This window comes from Prionailurus viverrinus, chromosome B1, assembly GCF_022837055.1.
Source record: "Prionailurus viverrinus isolate Anna chromosome B1, UM_Priviv_1.0, whole genome shotgun sequence".
In the NCBI taxonomy this organism is placed as follows: Eukaryota; Metazoa; Chordata; class Mammalia; order Carnivora; family Felidae; genus Prionailurus; species Prionailurus viverrinus.
This window is the reverse complement of record NC_062564.1, coordinates 175,051,126-175,079,008: the sequence shown is the minus strand read 5'-3', so window position 1 is coordinate 175,079,008 and position 27,883 is coordinate 175,051,126. Positions and strand designations below refer to the sequence as shown.

Below are 27,883 nucleotides of genomic sequence, written 5' to 3'. Positions count from 1 at the left end.
ATATATATATATATATATTTTTTTTTTTTTCATTTCTCTTGGGTAAATATCTAGGAGTCAAATTGCCGAATCAAGGGTGCTTCCTATCCTTCGTATCCGTGCCTACTGGGCTCAGATTTTCTCAGAATAGCAGCCCCTTCATGCATTCAAATCCAGAATATTCTCTTCTACATACAGTAGCAGAACAAAGGGCAATAACAGTTATTTTTAGGCTCTAAACGTTCTCATTATCCTTTTGTCTGGACATGGTGTATATCCCAACCGTTGTGTTGACATGTTGGTGTAGGGGGCACTGGTGGGAGAAACAGTTCTTTGGACATTGTGTAGGTAGCTCTCATTTTTAAGTAGCCTCTACTGCACAAATACTGTTAATGCTACACTCTCTGTCTTTGAATCCTATTCATCAGGCATGTCAAGCAGAAAAGAGCAAATAGAGAACCTCCTTCTCTCATCTGTGGGCTACCTGCCGAATTCACCTGGTCTGTCGGCATCGCTCCACTACACATTTCTTTTGTCAGATGCCTCTGCCATCCTCTGCTGCCTCCGTTTTAAACCCTCTGTCTGATCAGATCTCCGACCCAGTCACCTTCCACCTCTCGCTCCTAGCCCTACTTCACGTTAGCGGTTCTTGGCCAGGGTCACTTTTGCCCCCCAAGTGACAATGCTTTTGACTGTCACGCAGTCAGGATAGAAGCTACTAGCATACAGCGGGACAAGGTTGCTGACCATCCTACGATGCGAAGACTGTTCCCCATATGGAGGAATTATCCATCCTAAAATGCCAACAGTGCTGAAGTTTGGAGACCCTGCTTCTAAAATAGAAGACATTAGAACGGGCTTCTTAGCATGTTTTTGCTATGGGCTGTTTTTTTAGTCTGTTGAACCCTATGAACCCCTTCTCAGAATAATTTTTTTTAGAGTTTATTTATTTATATAGACAGAGAGAGAGAAAGAGAGAGAATCCTAAGCAGGCTCCGTGCTGTCAGCACAGAGCCACCAACACAGGGCTTGACTCTGCAACCCTGGAATCACAACTTGAGCCAAGATCAAGACTCAGATGCTCAACCTACTGAGCCACCCAGGCAGGTACCCCCACAATAATATTTTTAAATACACAAAATAAAATACACAGGATTACAACAGAAATGTAATTTTCAATTTAAAAAAATTATGATATAGGAACACCTGCTCCTTTATAAATGCGTTAAAAAGGAAGGTCTAACAGCAAGCCTAATAACTACCATAGTTACAAGGGTAAACAATATTTTGAAATCTACAACAACTGTTTTTTTTAATTTTTTAATGTCTTTATTTTTGAGAGAGAGAGGGGCAGAGCATGAGCTGGGGAGAGGCAGAGAGAAGAGAGGGAGACACAGAATCTGAAACAGGCTCCAGGCTCTGAGCTGTCAGCACAGAGCCCCATGCGGGGCTCGAACTCATGACCTGCGAGATCGTGACATGAGCCAAAGTCGGACGCTCAACCAACTGAGCCACCCAGGCGCCCCTTTAAAAAATGTTTTTAATGTTTTTATTTATTACAACTCTTTTTTTTTTAATCCAAAATCTGTTTATTGGGATAGTTCCCCACTCATGTTGACTCGGTGCGTTTAGTGCTGCTTCCGTCTGAAGGAGCATCCTTCTGTGAGCCTTGCTTTTCCTCCTGTCGGCTGGCACAGGACAGTGGAGCAGCCCACACACAGCACCACCGTGTGCGCGCGGCTGAGCACGGTGGTGATTTTGTAGCACCCCGGGCACTTCACGTCCATGAAGTAGGAGTTGGGGCTCTGCACCAGGCGCTTCTTCTTGTGCTTCCTCTTCTCCTCCTCCGGGGACGGGTGCAGGAGGTCCTTCACGAGGGGCATGTTCTCGTGGGCAGGTCGTCACTGCTGAAAGGTATTTATTACAACTCTTAATGTAATGTGAAAACATCTGTGATTTCTATTAGAGACAAAGTCACAGGAACTGCTGATGATGCTGTCGTTTGATGGCCTGCATTAGAATAGAAGAAAATGCCTAATTTTAGTGGTTCGTGAAGAGGAGATGGGATTTTTTTTCTCATTTAAGTTCACAGATGCCCTGAATCCTATCCAAGAACCCCTTGCGGCTCTGCACACCCCAGCTTACAAACTCCTACCTTCAAGGAGATTACCAGAAAAACCGAATTTATCTATATCTACACCCAGCTTCTCTGCCTTCCCTCTTCGAGCAAGAATACATGTCCCTCGCTGTCAGAGTGCACTTGCAGAAAACAGAAATTACATTAGCTCTTTCAAGCAAAATGAAATCTAATACCAGGAACCGGATGCTCACAATATCCCTGGAAGGACTGGACTAGCAAGCTTCGTAACACTAAAAAGACCACCACAGAACTAACCCTCCCAGGAAACTGCTTCCTTTTACGCAATCAAAACAGAGGGGGATTGGAAATGGACAGTGGGACTCTTGGTCCCAGGAGCACTGCCTTAGCTGGTATTAGCCAGTAAGCTGTCACAGGTGGTGGCCACAGGGTCATGCCATGCCTAATGGGTCCACCTAGGAACAACAACAACAACAAAACAGTGCCCGGTTCTGCGCAACAGTTCTGCCTTTTGCTATCAGCCAAGCACCTGGACACTGGAACAGTGTCAGAGAAAAACATCCGCGTGTCCACTAAGGACTTGCCAACAGGAAAAGCGGAAGTAGCGTTGGCACAATCTCGGCCTCACTTCCTTCCACTTTCTCATCTTGCGGAGGATTGTCTGGGTCTAAGTCTGTATGGGAACCCTACTGCGAGAGAGTCTGGGAAATCTTCCCTTTTTTCTGTCTAGACTCTGCAGAACTGGAAGACACAGATGAAGACACTGAGCCCCTGAAGGTCCACCTTATTCCTCACCCTTCTCCTATCTAAGGCTCGTTAATTCTTTGCTCTTCCCTCCTGCCTGCTAATAGACCTTAATTAATTATGCTCTTTCCTCCATCTTCAGCTCCTTTCTTTCCACTGTCTCTTACAACATATCCAAATAACTTGAAAGCTTTCCTGACTTAAGCAATCCTCCCCTTAATCCTACTTCCTTCTTTCTAGTTCTTTCATTCACAGCCAGTTTGCTTCTAAGGATTGTTATGCTTGGGTTCCACTTCCTCACCTCCTCCTACTGGTTAACCTGTAACAATCTAGCTTCCAGAGTCACTATTCCAGGAAAACTCCTATTCCAAGTTACCAATTACTTCCTTGGTACTAAATCTAAGAGACATCTACAGGCATACCTTGCTTTACTGCACTTCTCTTTATTACACTTTGCAGATACTGTGGCGTTTTTGTTTTGTATTGTTTTGTTTGTTTGTTTTGTTTCTACAGATTAAGGGGCTGTGGCAACCCTGTGTCGAGCAAGCCTATTGGCATCATTTTTCCAACAGCATTTTCTCACTTTGTGTCTCTGTGTCATATTTTGGTAATTCTCACATTATTTCAGACTTTTTTATTACTGTATTTGTTATGGTGATCTGTGATCAGTGATTGTGACTTGCTGAAAGGTCAGGTAATGGTTAGCACTTTTTAGCAATAAAGTATTCTTAAGATATGCATATGGGTTTTTTAGACATAATGCTATTGCATGCACACTTAGTAGGCTATAATAGGGGGTAAATGTAACTTTTATATGCACTGAGAAACTAAAAACTTCATTTGACTCACTTTATTGCAATAATCACTTTATTGAGTTGTTCTGGAACCAAACCTGCAATATCTTGGAGATATTCCTGTACAGTCCTTTTCTTACTTGACCCTTGAATGTCATTTAAAACTGCTGGCAAATTCTTAATCCCTAAAGCACTTTACCTGCTTCCATTACTATACTTACTTCTCCTTAATTGTTTGCAAACAAAAGAACTCACATATTTGTTACTGAACCAATCTACGAGTACAGAGGCATAAAAACAAAGAGAAAAAATCATTTTCCCAATAAGACTTATCCAACTGCCCATATAGTGGTGATGTTTTCAGCTTGATATGGAAAGACAGATGCTAGCAACCTTGATAACAGCATAAATACACATGCAATTCTTAGAAACCTACATGGGTTCTTCTCCAGTGTCTCCTCTTGGAGATATACCAGATTTTCTTACCAGGTTTCATCCAAATCCATTAAAGAATGGGACAATCCTTTTTTTGTTTGTTTCTTGGCCAAAATCACTGGATCCTGAAAGTTTTGTGAGAAGACACAGCAAGAAATGGAGTCAAACCCCTCCCCCTTTTTTTCCCTACTCTTCTGACTGCAATTTGTGACTTTCCTTTGTAATTCTTTTGTGGTTTTTGTTTGTTTCTTTTAGTTTGGGGGCTCTTTTTTTTTTTAAACATTAAGTGGTATTCTTCAGGAATCAGTTTTTTCTTTAACTCTGTATACCTACTGCCTCTATTTTCTTATTCAGTTTCATGGCCCTATCTATTAGCTGTGTTTTTGATAACTGTCAAATCTTTACATCACGCCCACAGTTCTTTCCTAAGCTTTTGGCCAGTGTATACAACTGTCAACGTAACACCTACCTTTGAATGCTTGTCAGTCCCTTTAGATACAGAATATACCAAAGTGAAATCTTCTATTCACTCCCGAGCCTGCACTTCCTTATTCCTATCACCCAGAGACGGAGTGAATCGCAGTCCTTGTTTACCTAAGATGCTTCCGATGGTCCCTTGTCCCTGCATAATTCACATTAAGTTCTGCCTTTATCCTCAAAAGTGACCCAGTTAGTGCTGCACTTGAAAGCTTGCATTAAAATTACATTTGGGGACCACTTTATGTGGATAACTCTTTTTAAAGAGGAGGATAAAAAGAATGTCTTATCTCATGAGGAGAATTTTTAAAACACAACTTATACTTTGCAGTGTGCTGGAGAAAATTAAATACAAAGCAAAAATTAAAAGTAGCCTGAAGTCCAGGGGCGCCTGGGTGACTCAGTCGGTTAAGCATCCAACTCTTGATTTCAGCTCAGGTCATGATCTCATAGTGAGTTCGAGCCTTGTGTCAGGCTCCATGCTGACAGTGCAGAGCCTGCTTGGGATCCTCTCTCTCCCTGTCTCTCTGCCCCTACCCTGCTCTCTCACTCAATCTCTCTCAAAATAAATAAATAAACCTAAAAAAAAAAAAAAAGTAGTCTGAAGTCTGAAAATAAACAACTAGAAGTCATTTAAAAAATGGTAAAATAAAATAACAAAAGAGAGATTCAGTGTATAGTATAAATGTAAATGGTTTAAACTTCTGTATTAAAAGGCAGAGACTTGGAGTGCCTGCGTGGCTGAGTCAGTTAAGCATTCAACTCTTGGTTATGGCTCAGGTCATGATCTTGCAGTTCCTGATCTCGAGCCTTGTATCGGGCTCTGTGCCGACAGTGCGGATCCTACTTGGGATTCTCTCTCTTTCTCTCTCCCTCTCCCTCCCTTGCTTATGCTCTGTCTCAAAATAAATAAACGTTTAAAAAAAAATAAACAAAAAGCCAAGACTTTTAGCTTGGGTCAGAAAGGAGTAATGCCAATTGCCGTTCACCTAGAATAATATGACGAAGAAAATAAACACTAAAAGGGAGGCAAAGATAAGGCAAATAAGTGCAGCAAAAAGAAATTAGGGACTGCATGTTAATATCAGAAGAAATACATTTAAGGAGAAAGAAAGCATACATATTCTTTTAATTTTTGATCAAAATAAAATTATGGTTTTGTATATGTCAAATAACTCTGTTTCAAATACAAACCAAAAAGAGTAATAAAGAAGAAATTGAAAAAAAGACATGTGGAGGGAGAATTTAGCACAACTCTCCCAAGTATTCCAAGATATTCCCTGAATCTGTGGGATAGACAGGTATTTTAAAAATCATGTTTATTAATTCTTTCCAAAATGTGCTTTAGAAGAATATTCTCAACCAGCATAATATGATACATGCTATCTTTATATAGAGACTGACAATAAAGATATTTCATGGTTAAAAAAAAAAATGAGTCAATTTGCACAAAAATTACGAGTTCATCCTATCTATCCTAAAGTGGCTTTTTGTTTTCATTTGGGTATATTCTCCTTGATTATTTACATATGTCTTTATATTCACATTTATTAATTGTTAAAAAAACAATTGAAGTTACATTTTATATAAATACCTGCTTTATTTTCACCTAGTGGTATTTTTCCTTTCTCTAATTTCTGAATATGTCATTATTTAATTAAAGATACTTTTATTTTTGAGCATTAAAGTTGTTTAAAATATCTGATAGTATTAAAAATTAAAACTAAGTGGACCACCCCTTTTCAGAGATTTTTGTTCACCTCTCTGATTCTCTGATTATGTTTTTTTTTTGTTAGACTGTAATAATTGGAATTTTGGAGCAAAAGTTATTGACATGTTAAAGGTTCTTTAACACTAGCTGTTATAAAAAAATAAAAATGCCAATTTATTAGACAAAAATGTTATCCATTGATTTACATTTATTTATATCTATAGTTGAATGATTTTTCATATTCATTGGCTATTATTTTAGTCTTTTGTTAATTGATCATGTCCTTTGTTTTTTGTTTGTTTTATATTGGTGTCTTTAATAAATATACTATTGCACTAAGTATCCTTTTAAAGTTAAGGATAGTAACCCTTTATTGTCTGTGTCAAATATTGTTTCATTTGGTCTTTGTATTTTTGTAAACAGTGTCTTTTAAGGTGAATAATGTTTACTTCTTATGTAATCTATTAATCTTTTAATATTCCTCTTGATGTTTCTTCCAGACCTTTAGTAACTGAAAGGCCCTCTATTCCTAAATTAGATAGTCACTTATATTTTTCTCCAATAGTTTTTTTTGTTTTCATATAATGTAATTCAGGATCTAGCTTCTTCTGAATAACCTATTGTCCCAGCATCACTTATGAAGCAATTATAAAAAGTCACAGGATCTTATATGTAGAGAAGCCTAAAGATTCCACCAAAAAGCAAGCAGGCAAACAAAAACCTGTTAGAACTAATAAATTCAGTAAAGTTGCAGGATACAAAATCAATATATAAAAATAAGCTGTGCTAACAACAAACTATCTAAAAATGAAATTAAGAAAATAATTCCATTTATAGTAGCATCAAAATAATAAAATACTGAATAAACTTAACCAAGGAAGTGAAAGACTTCTACACTGAAAACTACAAAATATTGATGAAGGAAATTAAGACATGAATAAATGGAAAGATATCCCATGTTCATGGATCAGAATAATTAATATTGTTGAAATGTTCATACTAGCTAAAGTGATCTATAAATTCATTGCAGTCCCTATCAAAATCCCAGTGGGATTTTTTATAGGAAAAAGAAAAACAATTCTAACATTTGTATGGAACCACAAAAGACCCAGAATAGAGCAGTCTTGAAAAAGGAAAACAAAGCTGGAGGCATTACACTTCCTGGTATCAAAATATATCACCAAGCTACAGTAATTAAGCTAGTGTGGTCCTGGCATGAGAACAGAAAAATAGACTAATGGAACAGAATAGAAAGCTCATAAATAAATTCATGCATGTGGGGTGTCACAAACACAAACACAACATTCAGTCCATAGCATATGGTCAACTTATCTTTGACAAGAGAGCTGAGAATACACAGCGATGAAAGAGTAGTCTCTTCAGCAAATAGTGTTGGGAAAACTGGATATCCATATGGAAAAGAATGAAATTGGACCCTTATCTTACACCATACACAAAAATCAACTCAAAATGAGATACAGATATAAACATAAGACCTGAAACTGTAATAGTCCAAGAAGAAAGCATTTGTCTCAGCAATGATTTCTTGGATATGACACCAAAAGCACAAGCATCAAAAGCAAAAATAGACAAATGGGACTGCATCAAACAAAAAAGATTCTCCACACTAAAGGAAACAATGAACTGAGTGGACAGTCAACTGACAGAATGGAAAAAATATTTGCAAACCATATATCTGATTAGGAGTTAATATCCAAAATATATAAGGAATTCCTACAACTCAATAGCAAAAAACAAAAACAAAAATGGGCAAAGGACTTGAATGGACATTTCTTCAGAAAAACATACAAATGGCCACCTAGGTATATGGATGCTTAAAGATGCTTAACACCACTAATCATCAGGGAAATGCAAATGAAAACCACAGTAGGATGTCCATTCACGCTTATTAGGCTGACTGTTCTAAAAAAAAAAAAAAGGAAAATATAACGAGAGTTAGGATGATAGAAATTGGAATCTTGTGTACTTGGTGGAAATGTAAAGTGGTGTAGCCACTATGGAAAACAGTATGGATGTTCCCCAAAAACTTAAAAGTAGAACTACCATATGATCCAGCAATCCCACTTCTGGGCATTTATCCAAAAGAATTGAAATCTGGATTTCGAAGAGATATCTGCACCCCCATGTTCTTTGTAACATTATTCATAATCACCAAGATGTAGAAACAACCTGAATGTTCATTGATGAATGAATAGACAAAGTATACATAGCTGTACGTACAATTGAATCCTCTTCTGCCTTAAAAAAAGACTGCCATAATTTGACCACATGAATGAGCCTGGAGGACATTATGCTCAGTGAAATAAGCCAGTCACAGAAGGACAAATGTAGCATGGTTGCACTAACATGAGATATCTAAAACAGCCAAATTCATAGAATCGTGAAGTAGAGTGGTGACTGCCAAGGGCCGGGGTGAGGGGGACCTCAAGAGTTGTTGAATTGGTATAAAATTTCAGTTTTCCAAGATGAATAACTTTTAGAGATCTATATAGTTAACAATACTGTGCTATTCTCTTAAAAATTTGCTAAGAGGGTAGATCTCATACTGTGTTCTTATCATAGTAAGTAAGTAAATAAAATCCATGATTTAAAATTCTTCACGTTTTATACACTAAATTCTTATATATCTTATGATCTCACTTTAGGGGAGGGGAGAAAAGTTTTTTTTATATTATTTTTATGTCTGATTTTTACCATAGCTCTTTGGGAGTTTTTAGGCAAAAATAGCTCACCATTTAAGAGTACCACTTCTCTAGGGTGACAATCTTCTTTATTTTTTAGTGCACCTTATACACACTGTGCTGTGATATGGTTAAGGTTCAATTAAAATTGCGGTTAGCCTATATAAGTTTTAGTGTAAACAAAAAAAGTGAATGAGAAGAATAAAGCTACACATTTCGATGAAAGAATTGTGGGTGACTGTGAGGTATGGTTACGTAATTGTTGACTATGAGAGGCACACCGAAGTGTTTTTCCATTTTTAACTCAACAAACATTTATTGGGCATCTTCTCTGTGTGTGAAATATTATTGAAGACCCAGGATAACCAAAAAGAATGAAAGGACGTCCCTAAAGCAACCATTGGACCCTTCTGGACTCAGAACTAGCACAGAGTTTGTTCAGTGAATCCAGGGTGCCAGGTATATCTGGCAACCAAAGGAAAGCTTTAGTGTCAGATCCAAAACGTCAGTGCACATGAGTAATCTGAGATTTTACCAAACAGGATTATTATAGTCAGTGAACAATATGTTCCTTGACTTCTTGAGATTGACTTTACCAAATTTGTCATGAGACATTCTCTCCTCCTAGGTCTTCTTTTATTCTAAAGACCAGGTTACGTATCTTTAAAAAAGAGAGAAAGAGAGAGAGAGAGAGGATGCCATGAATCTAAGGCCCTTGTGAATCTTTTATGTTCTTTGCATCTATTTTGAGGGAAGGTAAATATCAAGGCACTGTTTTCAGTACTCTCCAGGTGTTAACACATAAAATTGCCCTAACAACCATATGGAATGGTATTACCATTTGCAGTTTATGGATGAAGAACCCAAGGCAGAGACAGATTGGGTGATTAACCAACCAAAGCTAGGAAGTAATGGGAGGTTTGAAAGGGGCAGTCTTCATTTTTCTCTTGAATTCAGAGCCCTCTACCCCCCGCTCCCCATGTTAATGTCGGTATTGTCTATAGTCCTAGCCACGCTCTTCTTTGGCATGTACTAGAGAGGATGTGACTGACTTGGCTCTGCTACCAAGATTAACGTTGGTCTTAGTACAAATCTCTAAGCGGCTTTGTAGGGCTTCTCTCCCCCCCCCTCCCTGCCCCCACCAAGTTCTCAAGCTGACTTTAACCAACTACGATGGATAAATATTAACTTTTAGGTCAGCACCACCATGCGTCACAGGCCAGAGTCTAAATACCAGGGAACTTTAGTCTCTTCCTGTGTTCTCTCACATGGGCAGAGGAAGACAGAAATGCAGCCTCAGATGTTTCCCTGCAAATCAGCTAGATGGTTGTGCCACTTTGTTCACTCAGTATGATCACATTGTGTCTTTGTAGATATGTGGATGATACATTTTTAATGACCACGATAATCTGAGGAATTCCACTGTTGGTCATCAGATCTCTATGTGTTTGGGTTCACAAGTACAGATACATGTTCAAAGAAATACAAAACACACACACACGCGTGCGTGTGCACACACACACACACACACTAAAGGTCAAGGGATCTTATAAATTATTTAATGCAAGCCTTTCAATTTATAAAAAAAAAAAAAGGAAAATGAAGGGGTGCCTGGGTGGCTCAGTCGGTTAAGCGTCTGACTTCACCTTGGGTCATGATCTCATGGTTCGAGTTCGAACCCCACATCGGGCTCTGTGCTGACCGCTCAGAGCCTGGAAAGTGCTTCAGATTCTGTGTCTCCTTCTCTCCCTGCCCCTCCTCCGCTTGCGCTCTGTCTCTCTCTCAAAAATAAATAAACATTTTAAAAAAATGTTTTTAAAAAGGAAAATGAATACCCAAAATATTATTTACCAAAATCACATAGATGTTATTTTTGAAAAAGCACTCCCATGTTAGCTCTCTATGTACTACTGCACTTTAAATTGTTTTAATTTTTCATCACAGCTATGTAGTAGGGTACAGTTAGAAGATCTCCTAGTTCTGCAAGGGTTCTCAGGAAAAAGAACAGGTCCCAGGTCTCCTGCTCCTTAGTTCCTCTTCCCCAGAGAAACCATTTTCAACTCTTAGCCTGGTATCATCTCCACATACCTTCATGGCAAGCAAGTATTGCCACCTCCTGATTGTGTTAGTTTGGGACATTGTACATGGACTCTCTCTAATGGATCATGAGAACTTAAGCTCTTTATTCTTCTTATCCACACCATGCACAATCAGTTTCTATCCTCACGGTATAATTATGTCTTGGTTTTAATTAGAAAAATATGCAAGGTTTACATTGGCTGTATAGTTGACCCTTGAACAACATGAGTTTGAACTGTGCATGTCTACTTGTATGCAGATTTTTTTCATGAATAGAGTACTGTAAATGTATTTTCTGTTCCCAGTGATTTTCTTAAATTTTTTTTTTAATGTTCATTTACTTTTGAGAGAGAGAGAGAGAGAGACAGAGCATGAGCGAGGGAGGGGCAGAGAGAGGGAGATACAGAACATGAAGCAGGCTCCAGGTTCCAAACTGTCAGCACAGACCCCGACACAGGGCTTCGAACTCACAAACTATGAGATCATGACCTGAGCTGAAGTCGGACACTTAACTGACTGAGCCACCCAGGCACCCCTTCCAGTGATTTTCTTAATAGCATTTTCTTTTCTCTAGCTTACTTTATTATAAACATACAGAATACAATACATATATATAAAACACGTGTTAATCAACAGTTTAAGTTGTCAGTAAGGCTTCAGGTAAACAGTAAGCTATTAGTAGTTAAGTTTTGGGGGAGTCAAAAGTTATACATGGATTTTCAACTGTACAGGGGAGCCAATGCCCCTAATCACTGCATTGCTCAAGGGTCAATTGTATGTGCTATTCAGAAATGGGGCATATACTAAACTTTTTTTTTCTTGCACAACTTATCCCTAGAGTTAATAATTTCCTTTTTACTTGTTTATTTTTGTATGTTTGTGTTTCTTGAGTGTGTGGGGTTTTTTTTATGTTTATTTATTTTTGAGAGAGAGCGCATGCCTGAGCTGGGGAGGGGCAGAGAGAGAGAGAGAGAGAGAGGGAGACACGTTACCTGAAGCAGGCTCCGGGCTCTGAGCTGTCAGCACAGAGCCCAATGCGGGACTTGAACTCATGAACCGAGAGATCATGACCTCAGCAGAAGTGGGACGCCTAACTGAGCCACACAAGTGCCCTTTGAGTATGTGTTTTTTACGTATTTAACTATCCATCCAGTACTTAAATATTTACCAGTTGTCTAAATACTCTCTCAAGATGTTCCATGATTCTGTCAGTTTCATATGAGGTGTTGGGTAGAAGTCTCTCTCGGGGACTTCGGACCTGCTCATCTGGACTGGTTGTCCTCTCTGCCTGGTTATGCCGAGATCTCTTGTCATCACCATCTGAAAGAGTCCCTTCCCTTCTCTCCTGTGGTGGAGCTCCTATTTCCTAGATTTCATGTCTTCCTTTTGTTTGTTTTATTCCCTCAACATTCATGGACCATGTCCTACAATAGCTTTCTAAGAAAAAGTATATGGAGGAAAAGATTATTTAAGGACTTGCCTGTCTAAAAATGTCTGTATTCTACTTCCCCACTTGAATGATAGATTGTATAGAGACTTCTATGTTGGAAATCATTTTCACTCGAAACTTTTTTTTTTCCTTTAGAATTTTGAAGACACTGCTCTGTTGTCTCCTTGTTCACAATATGGCTGTTGAAAGGTATACCACCATTTCAATTCTCAGTCCTTTATATATAACTGTATTTTCTTCTTTGGATGTTGGTTGAATATTCTTTATCCTAGTATTATGAAAGTTCACAGTAATATACCTCAGGTGTGGATTTATTTTCATTGGGCTGGGTACTTCGTGGGCCCTTTGAATCTAGAAAATCTACCCTCTAATTTTGAGGAATTTCCTTGAATCATTTTATTAATGTTTTCTTCTCCTGTGGGTGTTTTACTTCACTTTCTAGATCTCCTGGAATTCCTTGATTATTTATCTGCTTTTCTTATCCTTTTTCAACATAGATTCCTTCAACTGAGGTTCTTATATACGTGGTTATGTTTTTCATTTCTAAGAGGTTTTTTTTGGGGGGGGTTGTTTTTTGAATGCCTTTTTTTTTTTTACAGCATCATTTTCTTGCTTCATGATACCCTGTACTCTCTTATATCCATGAGTTTTTGAATAATAATTTTTGAAATTTTCTTTTGCCTCATAATTCCCAGCTCCCTCTAGATTGTTTCTGGTTTTCCCCCGGCTATTTGATAATCACTGATGTTCTGCTCACATGTAAGAGCAGGAAAGTAAAAACTGAAGTTCAGAATATGAAAGGGAGTGGGAGGGAACACTCACTGAGGGTCACTTGTAATACTGATCTGGCTGAGCCAGTTGCTGGGGAACTTCTAGTGTCAGTATCTTTAGGGCTTTCCCCATGGATTGGTCACATCCTCTAAGAAAACTCCTCTAAGCTCTTGCCTGGAGGATAAGAGCCTGTCTGCCAGTGTGCGTTTGGGAGATGAGCGTGGGGAGTAGACTGTAGGAATCCTCCTATCGTGGTGTGATGTCCCACCCTGAACATTGCCCAGTACACAGTTCAGAGACCTTCTGGTTTTGCCCCCTCTGCAGGATAAACTTCCAGGCTCCTGCTGAGGTGCTGTCACACAGGTGACAGTAGGGGAAGGAAGGGAGTGTGAACTGCTTCTTAAACAGAATTCAACCACTACCACCGTTCTGGCCCCAGCTTCCCCCCTGCCTGAGGCACCTGCTGCCACCAGTCGCCACCAATCGCTGAGCCTTTTGATGACCCTGCAGTGTAAACGGTGGTGCTCATCTGTCCACTTGCAGCTTCTGGCCTAGCTTTCTCAGTTCCACCGGATGAGTGGCCACTGTCCGCCTGCTTCCTAGCTTTCAAAATGCTGTCATTGTCACCTCTCCTGATTCTGTTGTTAAAAAGACACATGTACATACACACATATAATTATTTTAGTTTTAATAAGATTTAGGAGTAGCCCAAAATTGAATAGTATTTTTTTTAACGTTTATTTTTGAGAGAGAGAGACAGACAGCACACGAGCAGGGAAGGTGCAGAGAGAGGGGGACAGAGGATCTGAAGGGGGCTCTGCACTGACAACTGTGAGCCCAATGAGGGGCTTGAACTCACAAGCTGCAAGATCATGACCCAAGCCGAAGTCGGCCACTCAACCAATTGAGCCGCCCAGGTGCCCAAGTGAGTATGTTGGATCCACTGTCTTTACCTGATGTCCTACCAACACATATTTAAATACAGATAGTATTTGCCAACATATTCCACCACAGAGGCCCAAGAACATGTAATTATCCACTCTAATTTGTGATAAATGACAGGATTCCAAATAAAAGATTTTTTAAATTGTTTATCAGGAAACACAAAAACCTAATTCACCTGTGAACATAAATTCTTCTCTCTCACTGTTTAACATATAACTTAAAAATCATTCTAGGCTTTTTCAACAAACAACTACTTTATTGCATATCTGCTTGGTCCATGGCACTGTGACCTGTTCTGTAGAGCTTATAACCCTCTCTTTGCCCCTATCCCTCGACTGAGATTTATCATGCCACAAATGATTAAAGTTTAAGACTGTATTTCATTTATAAAATGGCTTGGGAACTTTTTGCAGATGAGAGAAACTATTCCTTAAACTACAGACAGTGCCAAGAAAGTGAATGTTGGCATCTATTATCTGCCGTGCAGTCACTTTATCATTTTTTCTCTTTCCCCAGTGGGGTGCCACTGGCATTTTGAATGAGAAAAAATTCTGTTACGCTGGACAAGCCCAAGCGTCACAGTCTGGTTAGCATGTAAACATTAAATGCTATTAGTGCCCTGTCACTGAGACACTAAAACACTAATCGCCCCATGTATTTCCAGATGTCCTTCCCGTATAGCCAAGTGTCCCCAAGGGGCAATAACCTCCCTCCCCAGAAAGTCACGGATTTTTCACACAGTTCTTTGAAATGGATCCCGTTATGTTTTATAACAAAGATCACAAAGCCTCTGATAGGTTAAATAAGTTCTTTATGTTCACCATAAGCCAGCACCTGATTTGAAAATGAAGTCTAATTCTAAAGGTTGCTCTCTCTGTTAGCAGTTGCTGAAAGAGTTCACGGAGGTTGTATTAGCTTGGGCTGCCATGACAAAATATCAGAGACCGAGTGGCTTAAAAAATAGAAATTTGTGGGGCGCCTGGGTGGCTCAACTGGTTAAGCATCCGACTTCAGCTCGGGTCATGATCTCAGGGTCGTGAGTTCGAGCCCCGTGTCAGGCTCTGTGCTGACAGCTCAGAGCCTGGAGCCTGCTTTGGATTCTGTGTCTCCCTCTTTTTTTGGCCCTCCCCTGTTCATGCTCTGTCTCTGTCTCAAAAATAAATAAACATTAAAAAAATTTTTTTTAAATACAAATTTGTGTTTTCACAGTTTGGGAGGCTAGAAAGTCCAAGATCAAGGGCCCAGGGAGGTTCAGTTTCTGGTAAGAACTTTATTCCTGACGTGCTGTGGCTGTCTTGTTGCTCTAACCTCATGTGGCCCTAAGCTTGTGCATGGAGAGAGAGAGGAGAGCTCTCTGGGTGTCTCTTCTTATAAAGGCATGAATCCTATCAGACCAGGATCCTATTCTCATTTAACCTTAATTACTTCCTTAGCTGCTCTTTCTCCAAAGGTAGCCAAAATGGGGGGTTAGGGCTTTAACATAGGAATTTAGAGGGAACACGTTCAGTCCATAACAGAAGTTGAGGACTGAAAATACATCATTGGATTGGTGCTTGAACACCAGATGACCTCTGTACCGACAATTTTGGTATAGAGGTAAGGCCAGAGGCCTTATGGCAAGAAGCAGATACTCCAGGAAAATGTGGTGATGATCTGTATCTTAGGGCAGAGAGAGATGGGAGAGTGAGTGAGCAACACTCAAAGTTGAGAACCTGGCGCATAGTAGAGACCAAAAGGAGAGGTATATGCCATCTGTGTTTTCCTCCACAAATGGAAATTACGCACTCATGTGTCATGTGCACACATACGTAGCATTCCTGTCTTAATTGGGGCTGCTATGACAAATCACCACGGACAGGGTGGCTTCAACAACCAACATTTCTTTCTCGTGGTTCTAGAGGCTGGAAATGCAAGATCAAGATCCCAGCTTGGTCAGGTTCTTGGTGAGGGTCCCCTTCTGGGTTATGTGCTCACATGGCCGTTCTTTGGTTCCTGCACAAGACAGAGTGAGAGAGTGATCAATCTCCCATCTCTTCCTTTTACAAGGACACTCGTTCTTTTTCTTTTTTTTTTTTTTAATTATTGATTTATTTGAGTTTTTTTTCTTTGAAGAGAAAGAGAGACAATGCAGGTGAGGGGCAGAGAGAGAGGGAGACAGAGGATCAGAAGTGGGCTCTATGCTGACAGCAGAGAGCCCGAAGTAGGACTCAAACTGATGAACCCACGAGACCGTGAGCTAAGCTGAAGTCAGACGGCGCCCTTCAAGGGCACTCATTCTGCCATGCAGCTTCGCACTCCTGACTTTATCTAACCCTAATCACCTCCCAGAGACCCCACCTCCAGATACCGTCATAGTGAGGATTAGGACTTGAACGTATGAACGTGGGACACAAATATTCAGCCCATAGCACTTCCCTCACAGCCGAATTAGCACTGACATTTCAAAAAAGAGGAAGTGGCAGAAAGAGTAAAGATGAGGGACAAAGTGGGTTCTTGCTTGAAAATACTTCACCTGCATTGGATTATGTCCATCATGAGGCCATGTGAGAACAGGAAATGCATTTTTGGCTCAGGGTATATCATAAGGTTGCAGTCAGTTGTCAGCCATGGTTTTAGTCACTAAGGATTGACTGTTACACTTCCAAGATGGCACAAGTCCTCCTCAAGGGGCCTCTTTACTGCTTGTGTCCTCACAGCATAGCATCTGGCTTCCCTCAGAGTGAACAACAGGAGAGAACATCACAGAAGCCGTAAGGCCTTTCCTAACCTAGCCTTGACGTAATCATGTACCATCATTCCCGCCATATTCCTTTCATCCCACAGGACAGCCCCAGATCAGTGTGGGAAGGGAACTACGCAGGGACGCAGACCAGGAGGCAGAGGCCACTGTGGGCCAGTGGGCAGGCTGACTACCCCACCTAATAACCGTTCTGCTGTAGTTTCTCACCTTTTACTGCTTAGTGAAGAAAGGACTTGTTTAAGAAGTGAAGGTTAACTAGATACCCTCTTCCTACGTGTATCTAAGGCAGATGACTGAGGTGATGTTGACAGAGGCCAAAGCAGTAGTCACTCTTGGAGAGTCCAAGAAGTGTGAAGGAGCAGAATTTGGTGCCAGGAGGGTAAAGAAGGACGCTCGGTCCCAGAAAAGAGAAGAGAAGGTAGAGGCCCAAGGACTCCAGCCTCTCTGCTGATTCAAGACATCCAGATTTAAGATGGAATAATTACAGGTGCCAAACTAACAGTTCCAACATTTGTTCAGTCCAAAGGCACTAAAATTGGACAATAGAAAGAGGTTATTCATTTCAATTCTGCAAACATTTGTATGTTTCCTCTAGGACAGGAAAAGAATAGCGATGGGACAGTAACACAGAGGACGGAAGCTACCAATGAGTAGCTAACTCAGCGGGGTACACAATTGCTTTGAGTTTTTATGGTAACCCAGTGAGGTCACTGCTGTTGTTTTCATTTAGTGGGAGTAAAATTGAACCTAGAACATTTATGGTCAGCCACATAACCTGTTAGTAGGGGCCAAAATTGCACTTAACTTTAAAATAGGCCTTCCCAGCCTCTAAAAATCAAACAATTAGTTCGAGTATAGGTAAGGGCAGCCACAGGAAAGCTTAAGGTGGGTGAGAACTAGCCTCTCTCCAACATCTCCCCTCCCAAGATACAATGAGAGCAAGTCTCAGACCAAATTCCCCACACATGTATTTTTTTAATGTTTATTTATTTATTTTTTTATTTATAAATAAATTAATAAATAATATTTTAGATTATTTGTTTTTTATTTATTTTTTTATTAGGGAGAGAGAGAGAGAGCACAAGCAGGGAAGGGGCAAAGAGAGAGGGAGAGAGAACAGGGGAGGGGCAGAGAAAGCAGGGAGAGAGAGAATCCCAAGCAGGCTCTGCACACTGACAGCACAGAGCCTGATGCAGGGCTTGAACTCATGAACCATGAGGTTATAACCTGAGCCAAAATCAAAGAGTCCAAAGCTTAACCAACTGAGCCACGCGGGTGCCTCCCCAACACGCGTGTATTTTTAAGCCACATTTACTAGTAAGCAGCCGCAAAGCAATACGTGTATCTGTTTTGTAAACTTGAAATGCTGGTTGTCTAACTTTTTAGGTTATTGTCCCACCACCCTGCAGAAAAGATCCTTGATGACCTGACAGTATTCCAGACATAGTATTCGGTTACTATCCTAGTCAGCATCAGGCAGCAGAAATTAGGGAATACAATGGTGTGGGTCACAGGACTGGGAATCTGGCTTCAGACAACACGCCCAAGGGTGCAGAGTGCAGGCTTCTCTAGAGTCAGGCTCCCTGTTCATAAGGGGTCAGGGAAGCCCACCTGCAAACCTCAGGTCACCCAGCTAGTGTCTGTTTCTAACATTGCATTACCTGATCGATAAGCCACAGATTTCTCAAATGAAAACCCATTTATGCCATTCACTCACTCATATCTTAATCGGGGGGCGGCTGGAGTTGCATTTGGGGTGGTCTTCCCGATTAAATACTAGTTGATCACCCCTGAAGTGTAAAATTTTTACTACCGCTAGGGTTTAATGAACGAAACATTTACATCATACTGTTTAGGGTGAAGTAAGCTATAGACATCAAAGCAAAAAGACCTGTAAATTCTCAGCCCAGAGAGTGGACACAGGCAGAGCTACGTTGAGGACTGACACATACTATCCCGTTGGAATCCAGTACCGAATTCGATGTACAGTTACCTTCACATTGCTTCATGTGAAGCTTCTTAATCAGATTATAAAATTCTTGGAAAGAGTGGGTCATACATATACTTTTTTTATTTTTCCACAATGGCTATCACAGTGCTAGACACATACAGGTACATAGAGGTGTAGAATGTATACTTTTCCATTGTTAAAATCTATGGCAATATCTTACAAATGTTTGGGCCTGAGGATTCTGTATTTACTTTGAAATTCTAAGGTGCCTCAATGGACCAAAAACCCAGAGACATCAAAACACTCCCTGGCTCACTTGAAATGATCCAGTGCAATTTAGGACTGCAACGAATAATAGATATGTTATACATTTTGTGTGGTTTTCTTTTTTTTTTTTTTTTTAATGTTTATTTATTTTTTTTTTCTTTAAAAAAAATTTTTTTTTCAATGTTTATTTATTTTTGGGACAGAGAGAGACAGAGCATGAACGGGGGAGGGGCAGAGAGACAGGGAGACACAGAATCGGAAGCAGGCTCCGGGCCATCAGCCCAGAGCCTGACGCGGGGCTCGAACTCACGGACCACGGGATCGTGACCTGGCTGAAGTCAGACGCTTAACTGACTGCGCCACCCAGGCGCCCCAATGTTTATTTATTTTTGAGAGACAGAGACAGAGCCACAGAGAGAGGGAGACACAGAATCCAAAGCTGGCTCCAGGCTCTGAGCTGTCAGCACAGAGCCTGATGTGGGGCTCGAACTCACGAACTGTGAGACCATGACCTAAGTTGAAATCAGATGCTTAACTGACTGTGCCACCCAGGCGCCCCACTTTTTGTGTGGTTTTCTTTTCATGTCAGTTCGCAGCCTTGGTTCCAAGATATATTAAGCTTCATCAGGCGATAAGCATAACGTATGAATCCTAATATCTAAATGTAAGTGGCAATACCTGGCTTCGCTTCAGCATTTTTTTGGTTGAGTTTGTCCATTTCCACCAAATGGAATCCTGTCGATCATCAGCTCCAGGGAGACGGAGACGGAAGTTAGTACTTGGTTTGTTTTTATTCCAGGTGTTGCTCGAATGCTAATAGTTGAAAAGCGCTGTACTACTTGACCCCGAAGAGCTTTGACTAAAGGGATTTCCACGTGTTCACTCCTGTCCCCAGGGAGGAAGGGTATCTAGGTCCTTCTGTTTAACAGGTAATCAGTGCACCTGGCAGCAGTTAGTGCTGAGTGTTTGGTTTTGTTAGGCAATAGCCCTCAGCCCACGGCCAGCCCAGCCACACCCCAGCCAGCAGGGCCCAGGGCTGGGTTTTCTGTTTGTTTTTTAACCATTGCACAACTGTGTAAAGTCCTAAGAACCTGCTAGGATTTTAGCTGTGGGATGTGAGCTTTTGGGGCGCCTCTGGCACAAAGAAAGGAGAACGGGCACTGTGGAGAAAGCCCCACTGTAGGTCTGATGAGGTCAAAAGCCTGGTGAGAAAATCCTTCAGGAAGAAAACAGTTTTTTGCAATGGCTCAGAGAGAGGAGGAAGCCCTTATAGATTCACTGAAGCGGTCTCCTAGGCAGGAAAGCTGCCGATGAGTTTAGGAAAGGAAGAGTTTGAGATTGAATTAGAAAGACTGATCCCGTAAATGTACTTTGCATTCCTTCCAAATTCACATAAAAGGACACAGGAGTATGTATGCAGTATTTAAAAATACTGTCGTTGAAGGAACTATTCTCGTGAACAGTTTTAGCTCTGGTGTATATTATATAAACTCCACCAGAAGGGAAAAGCTTCCTCCTTGGTTCCAGCTTCAGTTTGCACATATAAATACACACACACACACACACACACACACACACATGCACACTCATTTTAATATTATTAATTTCAAAAATTCAGTGTAGGTAATCTGGTTCAGTGCTCATGGTTTGAGATTTTAATTCTGACATATTTGGTTTATCACATTTTGAAATTTTTTCATATTTGGTTTATCACATTTTGAGATTTTTTTCCATTTAGGATCTTTTCTACCCAGGAACCTAGCTTGAGTTTTTATGAAACAAGATGACATAGCAGCTCAGATTGAAATCACTGAGTTTGAGTAATGCTGAATTTGACAGGATGTTATCTAAAAACCTTATACCTTCAAGTGTTTCTAGACTAAATTCTGTGAGTTCCCCAGAAACACATTATCAAATAGTCTTCAATAATGTGCCACATAAGTATATTTATTACAGATGTAGGTACTTTACATTACAGCCACTCTTTTTTAATATGTCTTGCTTTGAGACTCACGTATTCCTTCCTTTGTATTTTCTCCCCAACCATATGATTGTGTATTACTGATGCTATAAATATCTTCTTTTTTTTTAAATTTTTTTAATCTTTATTTATTTTTAGAGAGAGTGTGAGCAGGGGAGGAACAGAGAAAGAGAGGGAGACACAGAATCTGAAACAGGCTTTAGGCTCTGAGCTGTCAGCACAGAGCCTGACGTGGGGGTCGAACCCACCAACTGTGAGATCATGACCTGAGCCGAAGTCTGACGGTTGAACGACTGAGCCACCCAGGTGCCCCTAAATATCTTCTATCTTAAGGCGAGACTGACTCCTGGTTGTTCTCTTATGATCTCTGTGTGCAAAACGCTTAGTGTTTGCTGAAATTGCCTGTGGCTTGTCAATTAATCCTAGGTGTCCCTGAAATCTGAATAAAGAATAGGGTTTATAAATCTACATAAAATAACAGGACAAGTGAGATTTTAGAATCTCTGACTTCCTTGAGATTTGATCTAGTTAATAACCATCACGACAGGGCTGTCCTTTTATTCTTGGAAGAAAATACTGTCTTCTAGAGAGGGAAAAATGGAACCAATTCAACCTGCTTATCCAACCACGTAGAAGACAGGAGGAAGGTGACCTCTTCATAGCTGTTTTGTCTGGACCCTATCCTTCAACCCCTCCTCCTAACCCCCGCCCCACCTGTTAACCTTGAGTTGATTTTGAAAGGAGGAAAGAATGCCTTGGGCTACATACAACAGCTCCCATTGGCTGTATGCCCCCACACCCCCCATATACCACATCATACGTGCCATGCACTAAGTCCTTTAGTTCACTGAGCATAACAAACCTGTAAGATAGGTATTATTACCCCAATTCCTTATATTCAAAAGGTAAGCTAAGCCTTTTTATATTTATATTGTTTCACTTTGTTTTTTTTAAATGCTTTAAGGGGGAAAAAAAAGAAAGGATCTAAAGAGGCCCGGAGTCTCAAAAGTAAGGATAAATGGTCTAGAGCACCACATTTTTCAGAGTATCAAAAACTCTTTAAAAGATTTTATCCTTTATGGGGCGCCTGGGTGGCGCAGTCGGTTAAGCGTCCGACTTCAGCCAGGTCACGATCTCGCGGTCCGGGAGTTCGAGCCCCGCGTCGGGCTCTGGGCTGATGGCTCAGAGCCTGGAGCCTGTTTCCGATTCTGTGTCTCCCTCTCTCTCTGCCCCTCCCCCGTTCATGCTCTGTCTCTCTCTGTCCCAAAAATAAATAAACGTTGAAAAAAAAAAAATTTAAAAAGATTTCATCCTTTATCTAAACAGGATGCTCCCAAAACTACTGCTGTCTGTGCTGATTTCACAGGAGGCAAATGAGTCTCCCTAACTTCTAGCCCATGATTCTGACGTAAAATATTGACAGCCAGAAGTTACCCCTTGGGTCCTTGCTATAAGTCTCTGGTTACAAATTTGCCCTCACTTTTTTCCCCCCATATTTCTGGAGAAGAGATGGAAATGGTGATCCTGGGAAGCCAGGTAACAATCTTCCACAGACTCAAGAAATCTGACCATGACTGGACTTGTTCTCAAACTCGCTTTTCACTCAATCATATTTGGAAATTGCTTCTCTGTGGGAAAGGAAGCAGCTTGCCTGACGGACTCATGTGTGTCCAGAAAAGAAAGGTTTGTTACAGAGATTCTGCCCTCATCTTAATGATCAACACGTAGTTATTCCACGTCTGCTGTAGTTGAGGCATTACTCAGGAGCTTTGCACGCAGTTAGCTCTATTCCTTAGGACAACCCTAGTAACGGTGCTGTTCCCATTCCACAGGTGAGGAAAATGCGTACTGCCTCAAAGTCATGTCACTTTCCTGAAGTCGTTTTCTCCCTCCCAAAATGTTAATATTCTCCTGAGAACTTAAGGCCAGACATCCACCTCTTGAGACTGATTAACTCACAGCAGGGGAAGTTGGGTCTTAGGGTGACTGTTAATTGGAGGTTATTGGTGTGTGGCTGAGAGAAAATGGCCTATGAAAAGCATTTGCCCTTCTGGCTCAGGACCCTGAAACCTTGTGCTGGAGCCAGCCGGGACTGGCTGTAGAATTTTGGAATTTCAAAACTCTTGTGAGATGATATTCAAAATTAAATTGTATTAAAGTATAATTATATTGAAAACAAAAAAAAACTTCTATTGAAAACAAAAGTAACAAATACTCAAAGCTCATCAGTTGCGAATTATTTTTCTGTTTTCTGTGCTGTTGAGGATATTTACATCTATTGTGTCTGTGTGGTAGAAATACCATAAAATGGTTTACAGCTGTACGTCTCTTCCCAACTTTGAGTTGGGTGACTTAACCTCTGTCTCGAAATCAGACACAGGAGCATTTACACCATAGAATTAGCAAATACTGTAAGTCAGAGCTCAACGTAAGGTTTTGTTGCTTGACTACACTTAAGAATATGATAAAGGCGGGGCACCTGGGTGGCGCAGTCGGTTAAGCATCCGACTTCAGCCAGGTCACAATCTCGCGGTCCGTGAGTTCGAGCCCCAAGTCAGGCTCTGGGCTGATGGCTCGGAGCCTGGAGCCTGTTTCTGATTCTGTGTCTCCCTCTCTCTCTGCCCCTCCCCCGTTCATGCTCTGTCTCTCTCTGTCCCAAAATAAATAAAAAACGTTGAAAAAAAATTAAAAAAAAAGGAATATGATAAAGGGGGTGCCTGGGTGGCTCAGTCTGTTGAGCGGCCGACTTCAGCTCAGGTCATGATCTCGCAGTCTGTGAGTTCGAGCCCCGCATCGGGCTCTGTGCTGACAGCTCGGAGCCTGGAGCCTGCTTCGGATTCTGTGTCTCCCTCTCTCGAACCCTCCCCCACTCATGCTCTGTCTCTCTCTGTCTCAAAAATAAACGTTAAAAAAAAATTTGGTGGCTTAGTCAGTTAAGCATCCAACTCTTGGTTTCAGCTCACGTTATGATCTCCCTGTTCTTGAGTTCCAGTCCCGCACTGGACTTCGCACGGACAGTGCAGAGCCTACTTGGGATTCTCCGTCTCTCCTTGCTCTCTGCCCCTTCCCCACTCATGTGTGCACGTGCACGCGCAGTCTCTCTCAAAATAAATAAAATTTATTTTAAAAAATATGATAAAATTGTTAACTCAATATGCAACATGGAACTTTGCTGAGTCTGTAATTGTTACATGGGAATAGCACAAAAAAACCCTGAAGAAATTTTTTCTTCCGGTGTTCAAAAGACTATTATTCTCTGATTCAGAAAAGAATTTGCTTGTGTCATTAACAGACATGAAATTCCAACACATGTGTTCATTGTTTCACTTTCGTCTACCTTGCTAAACAATGCTATCAACTAACATTCATGTCGGGACTATACCCGTTGTAGCCATGAGTAAATTACTGATGGAAGAGTCTGGCAAAACCTTGTGAAAGCATTCTGTGAAAACCAATTGCCTACGTGGAATTTATAATAAAAAGAATGTATTTTATTATTATATACAAACTGTTCCACACAGCTTTTATTTATGATAGACATGTTTTTCTATAGAACCAGTTGTTAAATACTTGCCAGCATAACACTGCCTGCAGGGCATAGCTGGTCTGCACCCTGCACCTGCCAGAACCACAGGGCAAGATTCAGGCCTTTCCCCTCCCGCCCCGAACACGGACACCATTTTGAACGTAATTGAAATAGTTACACAGCTTTTTATCCTGTTGTTAAAAAAGAGAAGCTAACAAGCATGCCGACTGCTCCTGGTATTGAATTTTCTGCATTAGTCTCCCAGCGAAAGGGAACACTGTCGAGAAATCTCTAAATACCCAAAACTAGGTTACAGATAAGTGTCTCCTGAAATGTCATGCATTGTTGCTGAGTGTACGTGTACCTTTTTTCGCTAATGAAGATTATAGGACTCATTTCCAGCGGCCTCTGGCTTATAGGATATTTAATAGGATAAATAGGATATTTACCCCCTGAAGACAATAAGCTAATATACATTACGTGTTAGTATATCAAACTAAGGAAACATTAAGGATGGAAAAAAAATAATTTAAGCCAGTCTCACATTTACAGAGTTGAGTGAATTAAAAGCAGGTTAAGAGCTTATCAGTTTCTGATTTTGTTTTACTTCTACCCTCTACCACCCTCTAGAAATACGCTAGAAATCTGTGGATTGTCATGAATATATTTTTATTTCTCGGTTACTTAAACCAACTTTAACTGGTTCTGGACTGTTTCTACAAAGCGTGTTTCTGCATAACATCTCACACGATACAAGGTGGGGCTGCCCTGTTGATTTTAGCTTCCAAAGAAGCAAGTTTTCTTTGACCGAACTTTATTTTCTTTGAGCAAACTTTAATATGCGAAATTTAGAGAACTACCATGCTTTTCACCTTACTATTATGAACATCTAATGTTTACTAATGAAAAAAAGATGAAGTAAAGTAGGTAGGAAGGAAGGAAAAACAACAACTAGGGCCCTTCCAATATCTTGTGGAAATTGCTTAGATAGGATGAGGAATGCTTAAGTAGAGGGATAAAAATAATTGCAATATAAATTTGACTTAGGTTTGAATGGTCATCTTAAACTTTTTTTAATTTTTTTTAACATTTATTTATTTTTGAGAGACAGAGAGAGACAGAGTATGAGCAGGGGAGGGGCAGAGAGAGAGGGAGACACAGAATTCGAAGCAGGCTCCGGGCTCCGAGCTGTCAGCACAGAGCCCGACGCAGGGCCCGAACCCACACAACTGCGAGATCATGACCTGAGCCGAAGTCGGACACTTAACTGACTGAGCCACCCAGGCGCCCCAACTTTTTTTTTTTTAATTTTTTTTTAATGTTTATTTATTTTTGAGACAGAGAAAGACAGAGCACGAACGAGGGAGGGTCCGAGAGAGAGGGAGACACAGACTCTGAAACAGGCTCCAGGCTCTGAGCCATCAGCACAGAGCCTGACGCGGGGCTTGAACTCACGAACCGCGAGATCATGACCTGAGCTGAAGTCGGACGCTGAACTGACTGAGCCACCCAGGCGCCCCTGAATGGTCATCTTAATGGAGACAGAACAAGTCTGCAGAGTTCTTTGGTTCTCTTAGAAAAGTAGGTGGATTGCCAAGTAATGGTGGGAAATACTTACAGTGCACATTTTCCTGGTGATTATTAGACAGAATTGTTTTTCTGGTTTTATGATTAAGGCTATGTCAGGTTCTTTGTTTTCTTGGGATGTACATTTTACCTAATTCATCACAAATAATGCTGAAAGGAAACCCTGACAAAGTGTTTGTCTCTTTGGATTTTGTCGGCTGGTGGGAAGCAATGTTGATTGATGTTTGCTTGTTTGTTGGTTGGTTGGTTTTTGGTGACATTTAAGGAAGCAAGATGAAATAAGTCCATAGAGAAGTAACAGTCTTTTTTCTTTATTGGAAATCACTGCTCCAAGAAACATACAATTTAAATCCTAAATCATTGGCTGCAGTCCACACGGAATAGATAGAGAATCCTTTTCCTGCCACACTGGCGATTTGACATCATCAAGAATTTAAGTCACAGGAACTCATGTTCAGGAATATTCTGGGCATCCATTCTAGTATGGCCACAGTTGGGGCCTTGACCGGAGTCAGGTGTCTTCTTAACCTTGAAACCCTTCTTTGAACTCTTCTTTTTTTAATCCGATGACGCTGCCCTGAATGTAATAGTATGAGGCCAGATTTTTAGGGTCATTTGACAAATATTTATTGAATACCTACTACTTTATGGCATTTACATTCTAGCATAGAACAGCATAGAAGCAGGTAAAAATCCATTCCTTTATTCATCAAAAAAAGTTTGAATGCCTTTTGTATTTCAGGCACTCTTCCACATACCAAGGGCTCAACTGTGCAAAATTCAGACTCTTGTATGAGATGTGCAGAGCCTGCAGTGAGAGCTAAACCAGCCTAGAGGGATCCAGCACTCTTTCCTTTCTAGAAGAGGCCGAGATGGAGTGAGAAGTCACAGTCAGCCATGTGATATAAATACAAATATCTATAAATATAAATATCTCTTTCCAGGGAAGACTGTTCATATGCAGTCTCAGTTAAAATTCCCACAGTGTAGGGGCGCCTGGGTGGCTCAGTCGGTTAAGTGTCCGACTTCGACTCAGGCTGTGATCTCATGGTTTGTGGGTTCGAGCCCCGCGTCCTGCTCTGTGCTGACAGCTCAGAGCCTGGAGCTTGCTTCAGATTCTGTGTCTCCCCTTCTCTCTGCCCCTCCCATGCTCATGCTCTGTCTCTCTGTCTCTCAATAAGAAATAAACATTAAAAAAAATTTTTTTTAATTCCCACAGTGTAGGGGCACCTCTGTGGCTCAGTCTGTTAAGTGTCCAACTCTTAATTTCAGCTGAGGTCATGATCTCATGTTTCCTGGGTTCCAGCCCTGCTTCAGGCTCTGCTTGGAATTCTGTCTTTTCCTCTCTCTCTCTCTGCCCCTCACCCACTCACACTGTCTGTCTCTGTCTTTCAAAAAAAAATTAATAAACTTAAAAAAAAAAAAAAAACAACTCCCACAGCATAAACGCATGAGCTGTGTTTGAAATAATCGAGGATTTCTTCTCATTAACCTGACAACCTCCACCCACCGTTGTTTCGGGGATTTTTGCAGATGTGGCCGGGAGCCATAGTGATGCCAAGAGCAGGACAGGGAAGAACAGGAAGTGGAGAAAGGGTAGGAAATGGATTTCAGTGGCCCTTTCCCCTTCCCTCAGGCTCTTCCCT

The 27,883-nt window shown here is 40.8% G+C and overlaps 2 protein-coding genes across 11 annotated transcripts in view; one reads left to right on the top strand and one right to left on the bottom strand.

Annotated features, from left to right (window-relative positions):
- The window catches only part of CB1H4orf19 (chromosome B1 C4orf19 homolog), an 87,225-nt gene that overhangs the window by 30,143 nt on the left and 29,199 nt on the right, over positions 1 to 27,883 (top strand). Inside the window, exon 2 of one of the 3 annotated variants that reach the window (XM_047857372.1) lies at positions 12,605 to 12,658. The exons of 1 other annotated variant lie outside the window; for it this stretch is intronic. The gene's annotated coding sequence lies outside the window, so the exon portion shown is untranslated. Of the gene's footprint in view, positions 1 to 12,604; positions 12,659 to 15,404; positions 15,447 to 27,883 lie in introns of those variants that run through there. One more of the 3 variants, XM_047857374.1, reaches the window with a different exon arrangement.
- Positions 1,556 to 25,886, bottom strand: LOC125164572 (40S ribosomal protein S27-like). Of its 8 annotated transcripts, XM_047857382.1 has the most exons (4): positions 25,876 to 25,886; positions 20,999 to 21,005; positions 2,979 to 2,983; positions 1,556 to 1,883 (listed from the first exon to the last, which is right to left on the bottom strand). In XM_047857382.1, exon 4 carries the CDS (start codon positions 1,860 to 1,862, stop codon positions 1,608 to 1,610), a length of 255 nt encoding a protein of 84 aa, XP_047713338.1. In that variant the 5' UTR covers positions 1,863 to 1,883; positions 2,979 to 2,983; positions 20,999 to 21,005; positions 25,876 to 25,886; the 3' UTR covers positions 1,556 to 1,607. The 8 variants fall into 8 exon arrangements, with proteins under 8 accessions (XP_047713338.1, XP_047713336.1, XP_047713335.1 ...); XM_047857380.1 differs by lacking the exon at positions 2,979 to 2,983; XM_047857379.1 differs by lacking the exons at positions 2,979 to 2,983; positions 20,999 to 21,005; positions 25,876 to 25,886 and adding exons at positions 9,955 to 9,960; positions 13,903 to 13,913 and having other exon boundaries at positions 1,556 to 1,886.

Bases quoted from the DNA above. Each gene is read 5' to 3' on its own strand.
- LOC125164572 (XM_047857382.1), bottom strand. From the start codon at position 1,862: ATGCCCCTCGTGAAGGACCTCCTGCACCCGTCCCCGGAGGAGGAGAAG.